The sequence below is a fragment of the Syngnathus acus genome, chromosome 2 (genome assembly GCF_901709675.1).
Source record: "Syngnathus acus chromosome 2, fSynAcu1.2, whole genome shotgun sequence".
In the NCBI taxonomy this organism is placed as follows: Eukaryota; Metazoa; Chordata; class Actinopteri; order Syngnathiformes; family Syngnathidae; genus Syngnathus; species Syngnathus acus.
The window spans coordinates 24,778,892-24,793,418 of NC_051088.1; the positions used below are offsets into that span (position 1 = coordinate 24,778,892).

The 14,527-nt window shown below is 42.2% G+C and overlaps 1 protein-coding gene across 3 annotated transcripts; it reads left to right on the forward strand.

The window, feature by feature from the left end:
• The first annotated feature begins 4,495 nt into the window (after positions 1-4,495).
• Positions 4,496-13,875, forward strand: arhgef19 (Rho guanine nucleotide exchange factor (GEF) 19). Of its 3 annotated transcripts, XM_037246219.1 has the most exons (16): positions 4,496-4,784; positions 8,164-8,770; positions 8,852-9,307; positions 9,641-9,767; positions 10,183-10,268; positions 10,346-10,602; positions 10,667-10,827; positions 10,905-11,057; positions 11,467-11,596; positions 11,726-11,800; positions 11,865-11,954; positions 12,333-12,496; positions 12,696-12,854; positions 12,931-13,010; positions 13,247-13,351; positions 13,428-13,875. In XM_037246219.1, the coding sequence occupies exons 2-16, from the start codon at positions 8,176-8,178 to the stop codon at positions 13,580-13,582; spliced, it is 2,793 nt and encodes a 930-aa protein (XP_037102114.1). In that variant the 5' UTR covers positions 4,496-4,784; positions 8,164-8,175; the 3' UTR covers positions 13,583-13,875. The 3 variants fall into 3 exon arrangements, with proteins under 3 accessions (XP_037102114.1, XP_037102112.1, XP_037102113.1); XM_037246217.1 differs by lacking the exon at positions 4,496-4,784 and having other exon boundaries at positions 7,977-8,770; XM_037246218.1 differs by lacking the exon at positions 4,496-4,784 and having other exon boundaries at positions 7,977-8,746.
• The last annotated feature ends 652 nt before the right edge of the window (positions 13,876-14,527 follow it).

Sequence of the window (14,527 nt, forward strand, 5' to 3'; positions counted from 1 at the left end):
TCAACAAAAATGAAGAAGCAGATATTTTTCACCAACACGTCAGTCTGGTCTCATGAACAACAACAGGCAACTAATTTCACAATTGAATAGTAAAGTCCATGTCGGGAATTTGACCGTTCGTCTTGTCAGCAAGTTGTGCAAAAAGTAATGGAACATCGAACAGGTGGATTCAAAAGGTCAAATTCAATTCATCTGTTACCATAAGAGTAGATTGTGTATTTACACAGATACATTTTAATGAATGTCAATATTTTAGTACTCCAATTCAAAAAGCTGAACTTGAATTCAAAACGATTTAAAGTACGATTTTGACTGTAGGTTACAGCTCCAGGAAATTGACAATCTCAAGAAATGAATAAAGTGAGACAGAATTAGTCTTCTGAAAAGTGTTTAATGACTCCATATTTCAATCAAATCAACTACTGACATGAATGAACTTTTCTTCGATATTAAAATATATTGAGGTGTACATGTGGTGACGAAAGCCTTTTTTGTGAGCTTGACATGAGCAGATGCTTCCTCGCGGACTTGCACTTTGCTTTCCTAACGGTACCAATGAAGCATTTTGTTCAAGTTGCTCTGCTGCTTGTGTCATAATGCGCCGCTGTACAGTAGCACCAAATCACCATGATACCATGCACTTTTCTTTTTTTTTCTGTCTCTGTAACCTGAAACAACCATTGTGCTTTTATCTTCTAAGCAACACAGGCAGTGGTTTCAAACGCGAGAGAAAACTTTTTACACTATAAATGTGACTAACAACCTTAACGTCATTGTAAAAGTATTTAATTGTTTCGAGAATGGAAGTAAAATGAAACAGCTGAGATCATGCGCACCAGAACTGTAGCATCGAAGGTTTAGTGCTAACACTGACTGCTATTATTTATTTTATTTAAAGTCAATGATTAGAAATGATGGTCATAAAGTTCAGCCCTGGTTTTATTGAACACTACTAAATTCAAGTTTCAAGTGTGTTTTTGTAAGAAAAAAGATTTTGGCCATGATTCCAAAAGGTCATTTTGGGACAAACACAACAGTGGTCATCACCAAAAGAACGCTATACGTTGGTGTAGCTTTTTTTTTTCGTTTTTCTTCAGCTAAACTTGAGTCTTTTGTCAAGGAGGAGTAGATTATGAAGAGCTACATGTCAGGAAAAGCCCATTGGAACATCTGGGTTTTATTTGAGGTTATTCGGAGATCTTTTAAATGGTAGCAGTTGTTGGCTGACTCCCATCTTTTGAATCTGATTCATTCTGAATAGCCACATTGCCAAAAGGGTGTGCACACTTGTGCAACCACATCATCTCAGTTGTTTGTTTTTACTTCTTCTTAAAAATTGTATTTATGTATTAGAAAGCTATCCAGCTCTCCAGCTAGCTGGCTCGCAACCTATTTAACTAGCTAGCTAGTTGGCTATTTCAAATGTGTACAGGTTGTAGTTCACATTGTTTGTGGAAAAGGGTGTGTAGACTTTTCATATCTACTGTCGCTATTTCACTTACACGTGCCGTCATATGGAGTGCTTTAATCGTTTCCAAGTGCCACTTGATTGCCTCTGCTGCCCTTTTACAAACAAATCTAATCTCAGGTGAAAAAGGTACTGAGCATCCAAAATTCACCACTTTCTTACAATTATTTTTAATTGCTGCTCATTATTTAACTTCCATGTTGTACAATGGAGCTCAGAAGAGGTTTTTTTTTTTTTGTATGTACACAAAAGGAGCAAAAATGTTCAGTCAAGTTGGGCCTTGCATGGTATTGTTGGGAGTGTATGGCGGTCGAGTACCCAGGCGCACTTTAGTTTCCATCATTTTTACACCAAGAGGCCGCAACATTATGAGCACTGCCAGTTTGCAGTCGTGTACAGCTACTGAGAGTTGTCGCCAACTTTGATAACACAACAGAGTCAAACTCTCATTTGAATACAATGTGCTTAAAATATTGTTACATTAATACCTCTTAACAGTGTTAATCACAAGTGAACTTTATCTACTGTAATGTTGCGGCTGGTTGGTGTTGAAAGAAAGATCTTCTGTGGGATTCCCCCTTTTTTTTTGGGAGGGGTGTAGAAAAAGTCCTAGACAGTAAAGTTCAGATGTGGTAAGTGTAAAGAGGTCATGTCAACAATAAATCAAACATTGCTGGCCAATGATGGATATCTGTCAAATGTGTATTCAGTTACGCTGTTTTATTGGGATGTAAATGGAGCACTGATGAAATAGAAAACGCACATGGCAGGTTTTTTTTCTACTCTTAACTGTGCTAATGACTGGAAAATAACCTGGTGGCAGATCCGAATAAAGTGCAAAGTTCAAGTTGTGTGTAATGCAAATGATTATTTTAATGACAGTGTTGCATCACATTGCTGTGACTATGGAATAAAAGTATAACATTGAAACAGATGGTGAGCATGTGTGTTAAGAAGACCCATCATTTATTGTTTTGCACAAGTCACATTCGCTTTGAACAAGATTGCCCACAATTTGTGTATGTCATGACCGTACAATTCAAGTTGACTTTCTATGTACCATGTAAAACTCAAATTTTGTCGGGCAAAATGATCTGGGTCGTACCAAAATGTTATTTTTTATGTGTAAATAAAGTAAAGTGAAATTAATATTTGTTCTTTTATATACAGTGATGTCTTGAGATGTGATCTTTAGTTCGTGACCACAATGATCAGTCAAATCATCTTTCCCGACTGAAATTAATGGCAATGATATTCAGAAAGTGTGCAATGTGTATTTTAATAAGGAATAAAGTCTCTCTAACACTTTATTAATTAATATTATAAATATAAATGTCTGGCGATGTAATTTAATTACACATACCGTGTTTTGCCATGCATAATGGGCAAAATTTAACTAATTTATTGTCCTAAAATCTGGGGTGCACATTATGCATGGGTACAACAATTTTTGAAGAAAATCTCCCTCGAAATAAAACTTGAAATCACCTTTCTTCTTGTTTGTTGTCAATCGCGCATCGCATTCAGCCATCCTGCCCAACACACTTAGTCAGTAAAATTCATAATTGAAGACACATCGTTTGATGCGATGGTGCAATCCTTGATGGTGTGTTATTGTCAAATATTGTTTGTTTTTTTAATCCCCATCGCAGACCGGATATCATACGGAGGCAGTATCACTGCGCATGCGCACTATGGATCCGATGCGCAGAACGGATGTGCAAGACACGTCAGCTATTTAAAGAGCGAGAGTTCAGTTTAATTAGCAGTTTCATCAAAATGGTTAAGAGAGCAAGTTCTAGTATAGCATTTCAAAAGAAAGTCATTGAAGTGGCAGAAGAATTAGGCAATAGGGCAGCTGCGCGCCAATTTGAGGTCAATGAATCAAACATAAGACTCTGGAGGAAGAAAAAAAATCAATTTGATACAGCGAAGGCTTCAGCAAGAGCACCTGGAAGAGGAAAGAAAGCGGTTGTTCCCAAAGATGATCTTTTTTCTGAAATAATTTTACGTTTACGGACTTAAGTAAGAGTCAAAATTTGGGTGCGTATTATACATGGGTACAGGCTTTTTTCCAGCATCGACATGCCATTTTTAGAGTGCGTATTATGCATGGGGCGTATTATACATGGAAAATTACGGTAGTTCTCTTTGTTTAATTTTAGTTTGACAATAAAGTTGAACTGTTTAGTATCAATAAAAAGGCTGAAGCCTGATTTTTATTTTTTTTTTTTTAACTCAACCGTAGACTTTAGTGACATGTACTGTGTTCTCCTCACTTGGACCGACAGATGGCGCCATCACCGCAATTCAGAGGAGTTTCCCCTGTGCATCAAATATCTTATAGCAACTTTGGAATCACAGCCAAGTTCGAGGTATTGTAATCATGTCACTCAAGTATGTATTTTACATTTGAGCCTATGCTCTGCTAAGTTTCAACATGTTTATGATCTGCCTTCAGATTATGATAATTGAGGAGCGGAGTATTTAGAACGTTTGAATCAGTTGATACATGCATAACATTTTATTATGTACACCTCTGCATAATGTATTGCGATCAACATTTTCCCTGGGCTCACACGTGCCCCCCCCCCCCCAATTTGACAAGGGCTGGCTTAAGTTTAAATTTGAAGTAAATACCTTTACCTCTAAAGGAACATAATGGTCACAATTCAGCATTGGGATAGTCAGTGTGCAAATATGTCTGATTGCCTAACATCGTTGATCAAAATAATGACATATCCTATTGGCTGTCATATTGGACTTTTATACCAGTGATGGATATTGTGCTGTCCACTGTACTGTTCATTTTGGACTTGTTTACCAATACATTGTGTCTATAAAAAAATGCTATATGCCAAAACACAACCGCATGGAAATGTGCATAAAGGTCATTAAGGTCATTGTTGCTCTCTCTTCGGACAGGTGCTCAGCTGTAAGCGAGAACATTTCCAGTTAGAAGGAGGCTGAGAGAGGGAATTGGAGAATGAGAGAAAAAGAGACTGAGTGAGTAATCAACAGTAGCAAGAGAGGCGGGGCGGGGAGGGAAGAGAAGAAGCAGGGGAAGGGAAAGGGAGTGAGACGAGGGACAGACGCAGGCAGGATATCTGCACTGTCAGTTCGAACCTTTTTTTGTTTGTTTCTCCAAGCAAGCAAAGAGGAGTTATCCAAAGAAGGGAGGAGGGAGGATAGAAGGAAGACAAGGTAGCGATGGACAGCGGAGATCCTCACTCTGAGCCTTGGATGGCCCGCAGGACGCTGGAGCCCATGGAGTCGGTGCGACGGCCGCGTTAGGCTGCTCGCACGCAGCCTTCAGGTATTCCGTTTTCATACATCAATGTGTTTTGGAATTCACCAATGAGAGAATGTGCAAAGGTCTTGGCACATTGTTAGTTGCTGAAACTTTGCTTCAGTGTCAAATAGGGCTGCAACCAATGATTGTTTTAATAATCCATTAATTTTTTTGCCCTGATTTCCATCCCTTTTTTAAAAAACAGGACATTATTTCACGTTGACAAACATGACTTCATTATGATTCAGTGACTGTTTTAGAAAATGGGCAAAAATGTTGAGTATTTATGAGTATTGTTATAAATGATTAGCTTCTGAGATTCTCTTTTGACTGAACTTGTTCCTATTCAGTTGAAATGAAGTGAATGTGTCCGTTTGGTTTGTCAACAGCTCATGTTGACTCTTAACACAGGCCTGTCACTAAACACCAAAGTTGTCTCAAGGAAGTATTTTCTTCCCTGATCATAATAACATTCATGATTATATCGGCTGAGAAGATGCACCAAGGAGGCGTTGCGCATCGGGGCAGGTAAGCGCATGTTTGGGGTATGTTCATGCTGCACCACAGCTTCTTACAAAGTCTTCCATATTCCACGCATCTCACCTGGAAGCTTCGGGGGGGGGGGCTTGCGAAGGCACATTCGACACGTTATAGCTGCAATCGCAATTAACACTGTGGACACTTTGACTCATCGGCAGTCTGCCATGAGAGGCGAAATCGAGGTGACTGTCTGCCACGCTGATGACTAAATGCTCTGTAATGTCAAATGTGTGTGTGTGTGTGTCTAGTCTCTGAAATAATGATTTTCTGTGTAGCTGGCTTCTTCCAGGCTTGTTGCATACATTCATGATCCATTGGAGTGTTGCCCAACCTTTATTTAATAAAGCAAGGCAAATGCTTTACATGAGAAAAATCTCAGTGCATATTACCAAAAAGTGGGCGATGATGGAAAATATCCGAGCTGATCATGCTGTGTGTGTGTTGACCTCACGGGGGCAGTGTGGAGTCCACATTTTGAAGCAACTCGTTTTTGACAGTAAAGAAGAATGTATGCCTTTGAGTGTTATTCTATTTATTACCTGTTGCCTCAGAGTTTAAGTGTGAATATTCATGATTTCAAGAAATATCACTTGATGCTAACATGATACAAATCTGTCATTTTACATTGACTGCCAGCATGAGCACCGGCAATGTTTCCAAGTACAGTCTTAATGTGTGTTATTCTTTTTGTTGCAACCGTAAACCCCAACGTGTGTGTGTCCCTTTCCTGCTTTCGTTTTGGTTTTAGGGCGTGTGTCCTAAATAACAGTGGTCCACGTAGTTTATAATAGCAACCTGAGCACATGTGAGCAGTTGCGTTTCTTTGATTGTCTCCGGCCTGGGCCCAGCAGTCCATTTGAGAGGAATGTGGGTCTAAAGGCATGTTGGGAATGTGGAAAAGTGTCTGAGAGAATCCCAGGGTCTTATCTGCTGGGGGTGGGAGTAGAAATACGACGAGGAAGAGGCCCTTGAAAATGGACATGAACTTAAACGCTGGACTATTAATAGGACCACCTAGTGTGCAACAGTCTAATAATGAACTTGGTTGATTGCGTGATACAAAGATAAGTCCATTTTTTTTCATTTCTTCTGCACGGCTGAGAACACTTGGCTCACTTGAGCCGCTTAAAGCAGGAGGCCCGAGGCCATGGCTGCACACACCTGTGCGTGTTTCTTAGTCTTTGCAGCCAAATGTTGCTTCCTAGCACACACACACAAAGAAAGAATGGAGGTCAGTGCTGATTGTGATTCTTTTATCCACTGTGAACTACAGCATCAATAAGGTTGTTTATGGAGTGGCTCTTATTCAAATGTATTTGACAGGATGCTGACTGGAGGATTTTATGACACCGTGCGTCATGATTCAGATGATGTCATCATGCCAAAAGCTCTTTTGTCACATGACAGCAGACTTGTTATGACAAAGGTTGGTCTTGTGGAGCAGCTTGGGGGCAAAGGTCCAGACTTTGTTGGCGTTTACTTGTGAAATAGTCGTTGTTTCTTTCAGACCTGGCAAATACTGTGGTGAACAATTCCTCAAAAAAGAGTCTTTGAGCCGTTTGTAAAGATCATAATGTAATATTAGTGCTGTACTGATGAGCTCGATACGGATGTCAAAACTTTTGAGCCATCCATTCAGCTTTATTTTTGCATTTGTTGAACATTTGAATAAATATAGGGGGACGGAAACCCACCGAATGATCTGTTGGCTTAGTTGAGTTGCATCCACCAGCGCTATTTTTTCTCAAGACCCACATGGCATCATGAGGCTAAAAATGTGATTGTTTGAAAAGATAATTTCATGGTTAAATCATGGCATCCACATGCACATTGTTGCTGGAATAATCCCACAAGACATGTGCTGCTGAATCATAATGGGATTGTGTGTGTGTGTGTGTGTGTGTGTGTATACACACAGACAATGCAATTAGTGTGCTGTTGTGATCTCACATGCACACACAACGCACAGACACCAGCAACTTTCACCCCAGTGTGACTAACTGGTTGTGTCCTGGTTGGGCCATCCATGTTAAAGACCACAAAATTGGCATGTCTGGAGTTGCTACCGTGATGAGAGACATTCTTTTCTCCTTCTCATGTGCATTCACTTTCTGGTCAAATTGTTAGCTGTCACTCCAACTTTGATGGTCCGCTGAAAGAAAATGTCACAACATCCTTCAATGAGCGACTAGCAATAAATAGTTGACAAAGAATGAATTGAAGAGTCGATTCGTTTTAGACGGAGTTCTGTTAGTATGGCAGTAAAAAGTCTACACACCCCTGTTTACTATAAATGCCAGATTTAATCTTGAATTTCAATCCCATTTCTAATGGTGTGATTTGATACCTGAGGAATGCGCAGATGGAATCCGATCATTTCATGCCTTTTCAGGGATTTTTGATACGGCTTTTTTATCACACACACACAGACACACGCAAAATGACATTTTCTGGCCACTCAATCAGCTTGTGTCATTTTCTGCAAAATAGACTCCACTGCCACCATATGAGCAGATCTGTGTAAGCGCTTCCCACAGACTCTCAAGTATCAGCCAGGCTCAAACACGCATAAAGACACCTTTTGTCTGGGCACACACAACCATTTGTGCTAACTACCTACCTGCCGTGTGCGTGTGCGTGTGTGTGTGTGGCGGGGCTAAGGCGCCTTCACGTGAACAGGTGTGGCTTTCCAACAGCTGCACATTGACAACAAATGTGCAAAGAGGAAGTTGAAATGTCATTTCCTGTCTGCGTGGCTGCAGGCAAACACATTTGAAGAACTAACTTTGTCTAATGGAACGAAAGAAAATTCCCCATGTGTGCGCTGTTGGATTATATTGTATTTCCTGTGTCCCTCCCTCAGATCTGTGGTGTCATGCTTCCCGGTTATGGATTCTCTCCATTTCCTGATTTCCACCATCCCACTTTGCACTGCAGCGACGACGGTCCCACCATGTGGCTCCCGGGCAAGTCGGCGGCTCTGATCTCTGACCCCCACGACGACGAGTCTCTCCCTCACCACAAACACGTGGCCGTGTGCCAGCAGGAGACTTTGACCTTCATCGATCTTCAGCCGTCAGGGAAAGCTCAACGGAATGGATGCGGCGGCTCTCCTGGCTCCACCTACGCCCAACCCCTCGACTCTTTTCGACACTCGGGTGAACTGATTGACTGGGCGAAAAGCTACCTGGGCAAGGTGGATGAACAGCTAACTTCCAATTCTTGTCCTACCGAGATCAAATGCCAAAATAGTCATAAGACGTGTTTACTAGAACATACTGATGGAGCTGCATCAGGGTGTCATCCCCACCACATCCCTCTTAGTCTCCCACTCTACACAAACAGAGACTCCTGGGACTCCCAGATACCTTGCTCTCCATCCCCACCTGAGGGTCCAGATTTTCACAACTTGGACTCCTACCAAGCGCAGAGGCGAACATCCCAAGGTTCGCTTAAAGAGAAGTCCATTCGTGAGTGTGCTGCTCTTCCTTGAGCTCTTCCTAAATGTTCGATGTGTGTTCCACTAGAAGTTGTCTTGTTGTTGTTTTCAGGCCGTAAGATGCAGGTTTATTCTCCGGACAACCTCAGTGACGACTCTCTCAGCAGCCCCGTCCTGGATGCCGACTTCCTCTTCCCTGTAACCTTCACGTCTTTCCTGGAGGAGGACCTCTGTGGACAATCCTCACAAGATACCAACACCAGCCCTTCGTCCACCGAAGCCACTCCGGACCTGCGTAACCTCAGTCCGGATGATATTCTCCATTTGCCATCGGAGGATTCACTTCCAGGCGTGAGAGAAGATAGTCAGGACACGTCAATGGTGGCAACGGCGGGCAGCAGTGTGCCACACAGTCGCCAAGCAGACCACGAGCGGCGCCGCTTCTCGGCTTCCGAATTGATTTCCAGACTCCAGCTGTCCCAAAAGAAGAATTCCTTCACCTTGAAGCTGGGAAAGTCACTGTCAGCCCGAGTCGCCTCCAAGGACCGACAGAGTTTGAGCCCGGATTGTGAGTAATAGTCACCTTCTCAAGGATATATGGCGTGACATTTTAATTCAACTAATCATCATCAATTAGACTCAAGAGATCATACCTAAAATGAGGAAATAGAATCATTTATTCAATCATTCATTATTAAACTTGTTTTTGCACGTTGTCATTTTTTTGGAACACCAAAATGATAAAGCAATATTTTGGTTAATTTTTGGATAATATAATATATGTATATATTAATTTTTTTTGGGGGGGGGGGATAATATATACAGTGCCAGATGTATGAATAATGTTTTAGTAGCAGTCATCTTAATACATCTGCACTCCTTGTGTTCAACCCCCTTCTAGATAAGTCCAATGCAAAACCACGGGGCTCCTACAATGATAGCGCCCCCCACAGTCCTGTAGGACCTGTACCGCCACTGCCCAGCAGTGACAATGGAATGCCAACGCATTGGTGGAGCAGCAAACTTGGGTGAATATAAAATGGTCACATTTTAATATGAATATGTTCCTGTTGTCTGTCATAACATTTCTGAACAAAAATATGAATCATCACTGCAGCATATTGTGTCTTTAACTAGAGAACACATTTCCAGGCGTTTGTCACGGCTGCTTTGTTGGCCGCCTGGATTTTGTGTTACTATAACACTAAATGTTTTGGGTTTGAAGTTATATTTTGTGGAATGTCGAATAAATTCAATCATTCTGAATCCGCTCAGCTGCCTCAGGTCTCTCCACCTCTGAAAGGCATTTTAAAAAAAACGGTCAAAAAGTGATTTTTATGGAAATTGAACACTCTCCCTTTAAGTCTTCATCTTATAGAAAGACCAGAAAAAAATGACAGAATAGTTCACTGTATTGATGTTCTCTAATATTGCTGTCGACAGAATGCGAAAGCGATCCACCGAGGAAGACTTGTGCACGCCGCCCGTTGTGGCTTGCTCCAATCGCTTATCAAGGTTCTTGCCGAGTTGTAAGTGAACTTCTGTCCCAACTCTTGCTCTCCTGCATTTCTTCAATAGCCCAAAAATGGTTTTGTATTTCCCCTAGCCATCCTGTATCAAGAATACAGCGATGTTGCCATTAACAGAGAAATCCAAAGGCAACAAGGCAAGGAGCCGGGCACGGACGAAGACGGCCTCAGAGACGAAGGTTCCGATGGGACCCCGTCTCCATCCAGTCTATCTCCGTCCGGCTCCTTTTGCTCCTCGCGGGGTTCTGCTTTTGCCCTGTGGCAGGACATCCCGGACGTGCGCTCCAGTGGTCAGCTGGACAACTTCAGCAATGAGCAGAGAAAATTACAGGAGGTTGTTTTTGCTCATGAACTTTTGTCCTGCTCAGAGCTAAGAGCCCCACTTCTCCTCCCTTTAGGCCAAGTTTGAACTGGTGACATCCGAGGCTTCATACATCCGAAGTTTGAGCATCGCTGTGGATCACTTCATGCTGTCGCAGGAACTCTCCGAATGTCTCGGAGCTCAGGACAAGCAGTGGCTCTTTTCCAAGCTGGCCGAAGTCAAAGATGTCAGTGAGAGGTGAAGTCACGAGATGCTCGCGTGTCGTCCAACACCTTCATCTTGAGGGTGTATCCAACGCTCTCCGTTTCTGGCAGGTTCCTTCAGGACTTGGAGCACAGGTTGGAGGAAGATATACTGCGTTTTGACGTGTGTGACATCGTTCTGGATCACTGCCCGGCTTTGCGCAGGGTCTACTTACCTTATGTAACCAACCAGGCTTACCAAGAGCAAACCTATCAGCGTCTCCTGTGAGTAGAGCTTTTTGTCTTGTTCCGAAAGTTATCGCCTCTCGTTCTTGTTTCGTCGTGATGTTATCTCAATCAATCTATGATACTGCCCCTGGTGGCCGTGTCTCAAGGCACCGATGCCAATCTATTGATTGGTCTGAGCAAGAGAAAAACATCTCATGTCATGGCGCTAAATATATTTTCGAGTCGACATGGGTGGTTGTGTTGGGCGTGACTTAACTTGTAGCGAGCTGAAGAATTTCTCAAGTGCAGAAATGTTCCCTTTGATGCTTAACATGGCTCCGGAGTCATCACGGTGAATTTTTTTTCGAATAAAAAAACGAATTTCATATTGTTCTTAATAGTATGAAGTCATGTGAAATTTAAAAAGCACTTGAACTCATATAAAAATGATCTCTTGTGTTGTCAGGCAGGAGAAAGCTCGCTTTCCTTCCACTTTGGCCCGTCTGGAGGAGGACAGCGTTTGCCAGAGACTACCTCTGACCTCCTTTCTAATCCTCCCATTCCAGAGAATCACTCGCCTTAAAATGCTGGTGGAGGTAGTCCTGGAGAAAACTGCACACACTTTATATTTACACTTGAAAGCCAATCACGCTCAAATAAAAGCAGAACAAAATTGGCAACATGAAATGTTGACGTGTTGAAAAGAATGGAAAAATGTTTTTTAGAACATCTTAAAGAGGACCACACCAGGCTCCAGAGATGAGGACACTGCAACAAAGGCATTCAATGAGCTCAAAAAGGTACTTGCTAGCATTCTCAAAAGACTTGTGGAAAATCCGAACTTTCATTTCTGTCTCGTCTTAGATCATTAAGGAGTGCAACTCCAGCGTGCAGTCCATGAAGAGGATGGAGGAACTCATCCACCTCAATAAGAAAATTCAGTTTGAGGGCAAGGTGAAAAGTCTCTTGATTGCCACATCTCCTTTCATTTCATTTCTTTCATTTCTTTTCATTTAATATCATTTCAATCATATGCAAACATACATTCATTAATGTATAATTGTCTGGGTGGAAATGTGGGGAAAAAAATCCAAGAAAACTCAAAAGTCAATTATTTGGTCTGGCATCTGGAGGGCTCAAGCATATTTCAGGCGGGGCAGTGCCCCCACGGGCCCCCTTCTTACTCCGCCATTGCACCCAATCACAAATTTGCTGAATCAACGCTTGTGTAACAAATGCAATGCACATACTTTGTCAGTCGTGCAGATCGTTTGTGACGACATGAAACGTTGCTTGGGCAGAGATTTCAACACGCCATTTCTTTCTTTCTAGATCTTTCCTCTGATTTCTCAGTCTCGCTGGTTGGTGAAACACGGTGAACTTCTGGAAGTGGACACACAGACTATGAGTATTTCTGGATCCAAACTCAAGCTGCCCACCAAGCCTGTGTATTTGCACCTCTTCAATGACTGCCTCCTACTGTCTCGGAGGAAAGAGTAGGTCATCATCATTTATTTCAAATGAAATTCAAATATATGTTTGAACTTCTAGAAATACATTGAAGAGATACGTTGACTGAGATGGGCTCTTGCTCACCTGCGAGCCGCACTGTAGAAAATGTTTGATGATTTTAATTTCAACGTGAAAAAAAAAAAGACAATTTGTCTCTAAACTGTATATGTGGTTGTGTTGCAGCACATGGAAGTTCTTGGTGTTTGTCCACGCCAAGATAGGAGAGCTGAAAGTGAAGGATTTGAGTCAGAAGCTGCAAGGCATCACAGGTTTCATCTTCCATCTTCAGTTGTGCGAAGGACAGCAGCTCAAACATCAGATTTTGCTCAAATCAAACTCTGAGTGCGTACTGAAGTCCGAAGTCGACACGTTTCATCCAAACTCGGCTCTAAATTGTGTTGATTTTGTGTGCAACAAGGAGCGGGAAGCAGCGATGGATCGCAGCCATGTTTCCATCCAATCCTCTGGAAGACATTGAGCAAGCCAGCGAAAACGATGGTGAGTACACAGCAGGGTTGAACCATTTGGAAAATTCATCCAACTGTGACGCTTCCCCGCCTCAGTATCGTGAATTTGCAATTTTTTTTTCCAAAGGTCTCTTTTTCTGATTGAATTTGTATTGCAAGAAACTATCAGATTTATTTGTATTTATTCATGAATTGTTCAGGCCTACTGCACAGCTGTAGCAACGCAAACCATTTGAATTGTTGCATTCCCTTATCTTCTCATTTCAGACATATCTCAGGTCCAGTGCATTAGAAGCTATCAGGCACAAGAACATGATGAGTTAACTCTGGAGAAAGCGGACATTCTCCATGCCAAGACCATCACAAATGACGGTGAGAAAAAGGTTTGATTTGTTTTCGCGACGAGGGAGGAAGACACCAGAAGAACCGATGTTGATCTTTGGTCCAGGTTGGGTGGAAGGCATCCGGCTGTCTGACGGGGAACGGGGCTGGTTCCCCAAACCCTACGTGGAGGAAATCACCAGTCGCAGCGCACGTCTCCGCAACCTTCGAGAAAATATTCGCATCAAATGTGTCACGCAAAAACTGGAAGGAGAGGACTAGCCACTTGTGCAACTCCTGCAACTCCTCGAGTGATCGACGTTTATCACCCAATGTGGAGGCCAGCGCGAGTATTCCTCCCTTGCATGCTGGAAAGACAAATCGAACAGAACAAAGCTCTTAACACTTTATACAAGATAAGCGGAAAATGACTCGCCGCTGACTCAATCTGTATTGTAACATTACAACGTGACAAAGCTTTTCTTTCTTTGTTTACACTGTCTAAGCTCTGTTGTGGACTTGAACATTTGAGTTCGATAAAACGTGCGCACCACTGTCATCATCTGCAAGACCCATGCCAAAAAACAATTGTGTAGCCCCGCATCACATTTCATAGATTGTTGTGCAGCACACGTGCTCCACAACTCCATAAAGTTTTAAGTCTGCTAACAAAACACATCTTAAATCTCCCATCTCACTGACAGCGGGCTCCAATTTCATTTTAAGCTATAAGCCATGAAATCAAGAATTCTCCATGTAATTAATTACCTGTATACCAATCGTACTGTCCGAATTTGAAAAAAACTATTTTTGGTTTGTTTTGTTTTTACAGTTATTAACACTAAAGATTTTCTGTAAATCTCATGCATAAAAAAATGCCTGGACATTTATTGGAGATCATCATCATCGGTTTAAAGTCCGCTTTCCAGGCGCCGCTGGGTTAGACTGGATTCTCAATATGGCTTTCTTCCACCGGGGAGGGTCCATGGCCATCTCGTGGTTGAGAGTCCTATACTGAGAACATTTTTGGAGCAAAACTTTTTACAGCTGGATGCCCTTCCTGACACCAACCCAAAGGGAAATTGATTTTCTGTAGGGGTTGACTCCCTTAGCCCATTCCTCTCCTGAGGAGGAGCCCACTGGGCAGTGGTACTATTTAACCCATAGTTGGGGGAACATTTATTGGAGATACATGACCAAAATTTAGTAACACTACGCTGCAACGGA